This window comes from Myotis nattereri, assembly GCF_964212035.1.
Source record: "Myotis nattereri genome assembly, chromosome: 1".
NCBI classification, from domain to species: domain Eukaryota; kingdom Metazoa; phylum Chordata; class Mammalia; order Chiroptera; family Vespertilionidae; genus Myotis; species Myotis nattereri.
Genome location: NC_138075.1, coordinates 125,749,636 through 125,759,873, shown reverse-complemented (window position 1 = coordinate 125,759,873; position 10,238 = coordinate 125,749,636). Strand labels below are relative to the sequence as shown.

Genomic DNA, 10,238 nt, shown 5'->3' with positions numbered 1-10,238 from the left:
CCAGTTTTTGAAGGTTCTTTTATGTGGAAAATGGAATTTAGAGCCAAATCTCTGTATGGAAGGTACTCATTGCTACTGGATTGGTCATTTTTACTATGCTTTTCCAGTGAAGTTAGCTAGGATGTACATACTTTTTAAATGAATAAAATATAAATTTACATTGGTGTTTACAATTAAAATTGAGGCACACATGGCTTTTACTTAATCTCATTTGTGTTATATGTATATCACTTTCCTTCCACATTGAGCATCTTGTTCTCCATGATGGCAATGATATTACTCATTTGCATTATCCCACAACACACACATACACAAGTCTCCTAGTAACAGCAACAAAATGGTTATTAAAACAGTTTAAAATTTATGCAGTTCTTTTAGTTCTTAAGGCATATTCTGCTAGTATAGTTTGGTTATTGTGTTCTTATATTCTCTTAGACTAGTTCTTCTCTGTGTGCTTATAATAACCACCAGAGATTTAGGCTTGTTTAATTTCTGCTTTTAATTTTTAGGGATGTTTAAAATTTAATATTGTTTTTTAACTATGTACAATATTTATGTGGTCCTGACAACAAGACTGCGCACAAAGACCACAAGGGGGTGCACCAGAAAGCATAAAAAATGCGGAGACAAAGAAACAGGACACAACTCACAGAAATGGAGGATATAGAGTTCAAAACCACACTTTTAAGGTCTCTCAAGAACTGTCTAGAAGCGGCCAATAAACTTAGTAAGGCCCTCGAAAAGACTGGTGAGACCACTGATAAATATAGTGAGATCCTCAAGAAATCTAATGAGACCCTTGATGTTGTGATAAAGAACCAACTAGAAATTAAGCATACACTGACTGAAATAAAGAATATTATACAGACTCCCAACAGCAGACTAGAGGAGCGCAAGAATCAAGTCAAAGATTTGAAATGCGAAGAAGCAAAAAACACCCGACCGGAAAAGCAAAATGAAAAAAGAATCCGAAAATATGAAGATAGTGTAAAGAGCCTCTGGGACAGCTTCAAGCATACCAACATCTGAATTATAGAGGTGCCAGAATATGAGAGAGAGCAAGATATTGAAAACCTATTTGAAGAAATAATGACAGAAAACTTCCCCTACCTGGTGAAAGAAATAGACTTACAAGTCCAGGAAACACAGAGAACCCTAAACAAAAGGAATCCAAAGAGGACCACACCAAGACACATCATAATTAAAATGCCAAGAGCAAAAGACAAAGAGAGAATCTTTAAAGCAGCAAGAGAAAGAAACTCAGTTACCTACAAGGGAATACCCATACGACTGTCAGCTGATTTCTCAACAGAAACTTTGCAGGCCAGAAGGGAGTGGCAAGAAATATTCAAAGTGATGAATAGCAAGAACCTGCAACCAAGATTACTTTATCCAGCAAAGCTATCATTCAGAATAGAAGGTCAGATAAAGAGCTTCACAGATAAGGAAAAGCTAAAGGAGTTCATCACCACCAAACCAGTATTATATGAAATGCTGAAAGGTATCCTTTAAGAAGAGGAAGAAGAAGAAAAAGGTAAAGATACAAATTATGAACAACAAATACGAATCTATCAACAAGTGAATCTAAGAATCAAGTGAATAAATAATCTGATGAACAGAATGAACTGGTGATTATAATAGAATCAGGGACATAGAAAGGGAATGGACTGACTATTCTTGGGGGGGGGGAAAGGGGTGTGGGAGATGCGGGAAGAGACTGGACAAAAATCATGCACCTATGTATGAGGACAGTGGGTGGGGTGTGAGGGTGGAGGGTGGGGTGGGAACTGGGAGGAGGGGACTTATGGGGGGAAAAAAGAGGAACAAATGTAATAATCTGAACAATAAAGATTTAATTAAAAAAAAAAAGAATAGGTAGGCAAGTGGGCTTGCTCCAAATTCTCTCTTGAGCTTCATGGATCAGGAGACCTTCATAGGTGGTAAAGTCTAGTAATTATTTCATAAAAATGTTTATCCAGATGTACAGGGTGCAGACACAGCCACTGGTGCCCAGGGCAGCAGGGCGGGTGGGTTGTCCCTCTCCTGGGCCACTGGCTCCCGGGACCGCAGGGACTGTGAGGCGTGTGGATTGTCCCTCACCTGGCCGCAGCCTGGCTGGTCCCCATTCCTCTCTTGTGAGCTCATTTGTGCCTGGCTGATCCCCATTTCTCTCTCTCCAGTGTTGAGTGTCTGAGCCATTATGGCGTGACAGCATGAGGGTGTGATGTCCATTTGCATATTAGCTCTTTATTATTTATAATATGTCTTACTGTCAGCCTTTTTGAGTTCATCTTGTTTAGGACTCTCTGTGCTTCCTGGACTTGTATGTCTGTTTTGTTTGTTTGTTTGTTTGTTTTTCACCAAGTTAGGGAAGTTTTCTGTCATTATTTTTTCAAAGAAGTTTTTAATTTATTGCTGTTTTTCTTCTCCTTTTGGCAACCTCATGATGCAAATGTTGGTATGCTTGAAGTTATCCCAAAGGCTCCTTACAGTATCCTCATTGTTTTGGATTCTTTTTTCTTTTTGCTCTTCTGATTGGGTGTTTTTTTCTTCCTTATATTTCACATCACTGACTTGATTCTCAGCTTCATTGACTCTACTGTCATTTTTCTGTAAATTCTTTATTTCAGTTAGCTTTTCTTTCTTTCTTTTTTTTTTTTACAATAAATCTTTATTGTTCAAGATTATAACAGATGTTCCTCTTTTATCCCCCCATGGCTCCCCTCCACATGGTTCCCACCCCACTCCATGCCCTTACCCCCCGCCACTGTCCTCATCCATAGGTGTAAGATTTTTGTCCAGTCTTTTCCCGCCCCCCCCACAACTTCCCCCCCCAAGAATAGTTAGTCCACTCCCTTTCTATGCCCCTGCTTCTATTATATTCACCAGTTTATTCTGTTCATCAGATTTTTTTTGACTTAATTTTTAGATTCACTTGTTGATAGATATGTATTTGTTGTCACTTTGTTGTTCATAATTTTTATCTTTACATTTTTCTTCTTTCTCTTCTTAAAGAATGCCCTTCAGCATCTCATATAATCCTGGTTTGGTGGTGATGAACTCCTTTAGCTTTTTCTTGTCTGTGAAGCTCTTTATTTGACTGTCATTTCTACATGATAGCTTTGTTGGGTAGAGTAATCTTGGTTGTAGGTTCTTGCTGTTTATCACTTTGAATATTTCTTGCCACTCCCTTCTAGCCTGCATGGTTTCTGTTGAGAAATCAGCTGACAGTTGTATGGGTACTCCGTTGTAGGTAAATGACTTTTTGTTTCTTGCTGCTTTCAAGATTTTCTCTTTGTCTTTTGCCCTTGGCATTTTAATTATGATGTGTCTTGGTGTGGTCCTCTTTGGATTTCTCTTATTTGGGGTTCTCTTCACTTTCTGGACTTGTAAATCTATTACTTTCATCAGATAGGGGAAGTTTTCTGTCATTATTTATTCTAAGAGGCTTTCAAGATCTTGCTCCCTCTCTTCTTCTGGCACTCCCATAATTCGGATGTTGGTACGTTTGAAGCTGTCCCAGAGGCTCCTTACACTATCTTCATATTTTTGGATTCTTTTTTCTTTTTGCTTTTCCGGATGTGTGTTTTTTGCTTCCTTATATTTCAAATCTTTGACTTGATTCTTGGGATCCTCTAGTCTGCTGTTGGAACTCTGGGTATAATTCTTTATTTCAGTCAGTGCATGCTTAATTTCTTACTGGTTCTTTTCCTTTTTTTGGCATTCTCATTGAGAACCTTGAGAGTCTCACTACATTTCTTGGAGGTCTCACGAAGTTTCTCGGAGGTTTGTAGAAGATTCTTGAGTAACCTTATAACAGTGGTTTTGAACTCTATATCCAGTAGTTTGCTTTCCTCCATTTCATTTGTAACATGTTTCTTTGTCTCTGCATTTTGGCTGCTTCCCTGTATTGATAGAATGGCTTTGTGTGGTAGGTGTACTATTGGGCCCAGTGGCTCAGCCTTCCCAATTACCTCAGGTGGACAATCTTGGTGACCCCTTTGTGGGTAGGGTGCACAGTCTTGTTGTAGTTTAGCCTTGATTGTTGTAGGTATCACTGGGAAGAATTGACCTCCAGACCAATTGACTGCGAGGATCTGCTGTATCTATAGTGGAAGAACTGCTGTGCTGGAGACACCCTTAGGGGCAGGGCTTGCTTCAGTGGGGCTTTGGTGCTCACTGAGTCTCCTTCTTGAGTGTGTCACTTATGGATGTGAGGAGTTGAAATCTGATATCTGACCACTGGGTACACTGGCTCCTGGATCTCCAAAGAGGTGCAAAGTCAGCCATCGCGTGAGTTCACCCAGCAGGAGCTACAGCAAGATCTTCAGATTTCTCCTCTTTGTTTGGGGTTTGGAAGTTTTTGGAGCTCTCTGACCCAGCTGCAGTTTGTTAGGTTAAGCTGCGAAAGGACAGGTGATTCATATGCAAAAGCCACTGTGCACAGCTTGGGTGGGGTTGTAAATTGGATGGGGTGGGTTCTCAGGGAATCACCAGGGCGGAGCAAACAGTGATGGCTGTCAGTCAGCCATCTCTGCGTCTCTGGGTCTCTGGGTCTCTGTGTTCCCCAAGTCCCGCACCCCCACAGTAACAATGATCCCTGTGAGCAGCTATGCAAGAAAGCCATCCTCACTTTCTGACCTGATGCCAGACAGTCCAGTTTCTCCCCGTAGGAGTCTGGGTCCCCAGAGTCTTGATGGAAATGAGTTCAGAGCAGTCTGGAGCTTGTATCTCCCTTCCAACTGAAAAAAACAGCGCACCCAGTTACCAGCCTGTTTCGTGCGCCTCCGTACCGTCTACCCAGTCTCAATTTGCTTTTTTCTTTCCTTCTAGTTGTAGAACTTCCGCTCAACGAGCTTTCCCGTGGTTCTGGATGATAGCCATTTTGTCTTTTAGTTGTAGTTTTGTTGTGGTTGTGGGGGACAGCATGTACAAGTGTATACCTTATGCCGCCATCTTGGTTCTAGCTTTTATTTCTAACTGGTTCTTTTTGTGCTATTGTCGTTCTCAGTTAGTTCTTTGAGCATCCTTATAACTAGCGTTTTGAACTCTGTATCTAGTAGATTGCTTATCTCCATTTTGTTTAGTTCTTTACTGGAATTTTGTTCTGTTGTTTCATTTGGGCCATCGCTCTTTGTCTCCTCATTTTGGCCGCCTCCCATGTATTTGTTTCTATGTATTAGATAGAGCTTCTATGTGTCCCAGGGTTGGCAGCATGGCCTAATGTACTAGGTGTCCTGTTGGGTCCAGTGGCATAGCCTCCCCAATCACCCCAGTAAGGCCCTGGAGGTGTGCCCCCATGTGGGCTATACACCCTCCTGTTGTAGTTGAATCTTTTTTAAAAATATGTTTTTATTTATTTCAGAGAGAGGAAGGGGGAGGGAAAGGGAGATAGAAACATCAATGATGAGAGAGAGAATCATTGATCGGCTGCCTTTTACATGCCCCCTATTGGAGGTTGAGCCCACAACCAGAGCATATCCCTGACTGGGAATCAAACTGTGACCTCCTTGTTCATAGGTCGAAGCTCAACCACTGAACCAGACTAACCAGGCTGTAGTTGAGTCTTGTTTGCTGTTGGCACTTCAGTGGGAGGGATTTACCCAGGCTGAGGCAAGGACTGGCTGCAAGGACTGGCTGTGACCACTAACCACCGACCTCCAACAACCTTGGAGGATCGACTGTGCAGAGACCCACTGCATAGAGCAGGACCTACTGCAGCAGGGCTCAGGTACCTGCTGAGTCTGCCCTTGAGTGTATCACTTAGGGGGTGGTTGGGTGGTGTTGCTTCAACTTGGTCTAAAGCTGTCTACTGGATGTGCTGGCTCTGGGGCCTCCCTGGAGGCATAGGCCAAGATCAGCCACTGCCTGTGTTCTACCCGGGGTCACTAGGCATAAACTACAAAGCGATCTGTAGATGGCTGCTTCTTGTGTTGGGCTTGGAGATGCTCACTTGAGGCCAAGCAGGCAAACAAGGCTGGCTGCTGCTGGGTCTGGGGTCACTCAGCAAGCCTCTGGCTAAGGCCAGATGCTGCTTGTTTGAGAGATTTAAGAAAAATCTGAAGCATGAGCCAAGATAGGCCTTTCCTCTCATAAAGCCACTGGACACAGTTTGGGTGGGACCCAAAGTTGGGTAGGGCAGGGGCTCAGGGAATCACCAGGGTGGGTCAAACAGTGTGAGACAAGTTTATGGAGTCTCTGGCTCTGTGGGGAAGGGATCATCGAAGGAACAATGGCTTCTGCCAGCACCTCTGTCTACAAAAAACCTGCCCCTTTAGCTCTCATCCTGATGCCAAACAATTCATCTCCTCCCCATACATCTCTGGTGCCTTTCAAGCTGCTGACCCTGCACTGGAGCTCAAACTCCTTCAGCCTCAATTTCCACCTTTTTTTTTTTTAATAGTCAGAAGTTAAGGAGACTTTCCTGCCTGGAACCCCTCACTCCTCAGGGGTGACCCTCACAGCCAAGGTATACCTTTTCATTTTTATCCACTACTGTTGGGAGCCATTAGAGATATTGGCTTAGACAAAGCCATCTTAAGAATTATAAGTTTCTGGTTCTTCCAGAAACTCCTAATTACCAGAAACTACGTGTGTCCTGCGATTTGGCCAGCAGCTAAAGATAACCATCCTATTCCCTGAAGCAACTACTGCCACATCGGAGCCTGCTACAACCCTGCTGATAAGCTAATAGACCCCTTTACCCACCCCCTGTCCCTAAAACAGTATATATCCTGCCGCTGTGAGAATAAAGTTTGAGGCTTGATCAGGATCTTGTCTTGCCTCCATTTCTTCGCGTCTCCTATCCTCTCATTCCCTTACAGGAATCGTCACGGTACCCACGTTGCATGCCCCGCGGGTCGGGGCACACCACACCTGGGTGTGGGACCACCCCATCCATGCTTCCTCCCCTTCTACCAGTCTTGATGTGGCTTCTTTTTTGTTGTTATTGTTAATCCTCACCTGAGGATATTTCTCCATTGACTTTTAGAGAGAGTGGAAGGGAGGAGAGAGAGAGAGAGAGAGAGAGAGAGAGAGAGAGAGAGAGAGAGAGAGAGAAAACATTGATGTGAGAAAGATACATCAATTAGTTGCCTTCTGCTGTACACCAACCAGGAGTGGAGGGGCTAGGGATCGAGCCTGCAATCAAGGTATGTGCCCTTGAACAGAATGGAACCAAGACCCTTTAGCCCAGTAGCTCTATCTACTGAGCCAAACCAGCTAGGATTGTGGCTTCTTCTTTAATTTCATAGTTATAGGACTTTCATTCATCTTGATTTCAGGTGGTTCTGAATGATGGTTGTTCTGTAGTGTAGTTGTAATTTTGATGTTAAACCTGAGTCATTTTAATACTCTCTTGTAGTTAACCTTCCAGTGGGGAAGATAGGTCTTAAAAAAGAAACAGAAAGTGAACTGCTGAGAAGAGCACATAAAGGGAAGAATGGTAGACTAGGACCTTTACAGGGATGATTGTCAGAGGAGGCTTACGTGGAAATGACATCTGGGTTGAAACAGGAAGTATGGGTAGAAGCTGGCCATGGGATGGAAGAGTGGGTGGGGAGCACGTGTGTAGGTGAAGAGGACAGCAAATGCAAAGTCTTTAATGTGGGAAAGAACATGCGTATTCAACACACTGAGCAATGTGGCCAGAGCTTACTAAGTTAGAGGAAGTGTGATGTGAGATTAGGTTGTAGACAGGCAGGAACCAGATCCTGTCCCCTTTTGAATGCCATGGTGATGAATTTAGATTTTATATTAACTGTAGTGGGGAGCTGTTGAAAGATTAGGCAAAGGGGAATGACGATCAAACTTGGGTTTTAAGGTCATTTAGTATTATTTTACATATATTGTTAAATGTGATTAAAGGTAAAAAATAAAGTCCATAATATTTTATGCATAACGATTTCTAAAATGTAACTGGTGAAAACAGAGGTGCTAGATGTTAGTGATTTGGGGGAAATATTGTAGGCTTTTAAACTGAATAGTTACTGTTCATTGAGGATCTGTTAAATATCAAGCAATTAGGTCTGTTCTTTACACATAGCTTCACAGAAATTTTCTTGAAAGGAAGACATTTTTTTTCCTGTTTTATAGGGGAGAATATTTTAGAGATAGAGAAAAAGGAATTCAAATCCAGAGTTAGGATTCAAAACCATGTCTGCTTGACTTCATTTTACCAAGGTTATTTCCATTTTGGCTCTTTTTTTTTTTTTTTTTTTTTTTAGAGAAGGAGGGATCAGAGGAAGGCTGAAAATTGAGGAAAACGAAAGCAATCTTACGATATATGTTTATTGAATAAATGAATGGAGATATTTCTTATTTTAGGGAGTGGGTGCTGTGAATTAGAATAATCAATTGAATTTCCCTATAAGGACATTATCTTGGAAAAGAATTTCAGATCCAGCTTTGATTAGAAGTTAACATTCACTGACTTTATGCTATACCAGCACCATGAAAACATTTGAAAGCATGTATGTGTATCAGACAATTAAAACAATTATTATGATATTAACAACCTACCACTTAAGCTTAACTTGAGACCCAGGAAAGGAGTTGGGCATGCTTGGTAGATCAGCCTTTGGAGGAAGTAGCTGTGCCGGGAAAAGAGGGCCTGAGCTCTGGAACTGAGAGCAGTAATTATTATGGAGCAAAGCAGGGTAGATACAGTCCTTAACTCTTAAGTGTTGCCTGTTCTTATTTGGTAACATGAATGAATATATGTTGTTGAGCCCTTTGAATGTGACATTACTTTAACTTTTAATTTTTAAACTTTTGGATTATAAGTTGAGAGCTTAAAGCAAGAGAGGTGACAGTGGACACCAAAGGATCAGGAAGGATAAAAGGTAGCAGTCAGATGAAGTGGATGAGAAACAAGGGTCAAAAGAACGTCATTGAGACCTGGAGTGGGAAGTGGTTGCAGGAGCCTGGGAAAGGTGTGGTCATAGTGTCTAGGAGGGGACAGGTGGAAAGCCAGGCCTCTGGCCCTAGAATGGTTGGTACAATCACTCCTGGAGTTTTCTTTTTCTGGAACCATAGCTCCTTGGAGGCCAGAAGAAATTAGCCAGCTATGCGCCAGCAAAGCGTTATATGTTGTGACTTGGGGTTTAGTTTGACTGTTGGTTTCAGAGAAATTATATTTCGACTGTGGGCCTCTTAGATCAGGCCCCAACAATGGTTTCCCCAACTTTGGGTGCTCAAGCTTCAAGCAAGAGGGGACAGCCCTCTGAGGGCTCTGCCCTTTGGGGCCCCCACATTCCAACTTGGAACTCTGAGACAGTGGGACAAAGGGGTAGTGGGCATTCTGGGCTGTCAGGACAAGGGATGAGGAGAGCAGGAGCCTAGGCCTACTATGGAGCAGTACCTCAGCACCCATTCCAAGGGTAACAGCGTTGCCACCACCAGGAAGAACTCTAGCAGCCTGGACAACAACCCCCAGCAGTGTGGAGCTGTGAGTGGCAAGAGGCCCTGTTTTCCTGTGGGGCAGGGCAAAGAGAGCCACAGACAGGTCACATGGGTGTAACTATGGTGCTTGGGGTACCTTCATGCAGTGCAGTGGGGAGCAGCAACTGGCTGGTGACAGACCAGGTCTTCAGGGCTGTCTGACAGGCCAGGCCCCTTTAATCCTGACTGTATGACCCTTTGCTTCCTTTGGTTAAACTAGGGGTAGATAGGCTTGAACTAAGGAAATAAAGCCTAAAAGGAAAGACAAAACTCTCCTTTGTTCCTGACAGGGTGAGCGCAAAGCCCATTTCCCTGGCAGTGGAGTGGCTGCACTACTGGATCTGCCTCTTGAGGTCAAGCTGCCTGTGATCCCTGGGAGCAATAATTTATACTATACGACGAAGTTAAATAAAAAGGTAGTTTTTGTCTTGACATTGGTTGACTTTGCCCATTTCTACTTGCTTTTAAAGTCAAGTAAGTGCTACATTATACAAACTCCATTAAGGGAATTTGCATTAACATTCACAGAAAAAAAAAATCAACTCAAACGCACATGTAAACCAAGGTATTGTTTAGATTCATGCCAATCAACTTCATTTAGTCTGGCTTGCACAGAATCATGGGATGGACAGGTGTTATTCTTAGTTCTCTCTTAAGTTTTGGAAGCATATTAACTTTTCTTTGTAACAACACAAAATATATTCAGTGAGATTTTATTTACTTATAAATATGTTTGGTTCAAAGGTGGAAAATTATTGGTGTTGGCTGGCATTTAATTATGATTTTAACCAATAATA

General features: G+C 42.5%; 1 protein-coding gene across 1 annotated transcript in view; it reads left to right on the top strand.

Annotated features, from left to right (window-relative positions):
• Positions 1-9,349: 9,349 nt before the first annotated feature.
• Positions 9,350-10,238, top strand: part of LOC308528725 (fibrous sheath-interacting protein 2-like) — a gene marked incomplete at its 5' end in the record, with an annotated part of 36,385 nt that continues 35,496 nt past the window's right edge. Inside the window, 2 exons of the mRNA XM_081104484.1 lie at positions 9,350-9,448; positions 9,732-9,857. Of these exons, the coding sequence (XP_080960610.1) occupies positions 9,350-9,448; positions 9,732-9,857 (225 nt within the window). The remainder of the gene's footprint in view (positions 9,449-9,731; positions 9,858-10,238) is intronic.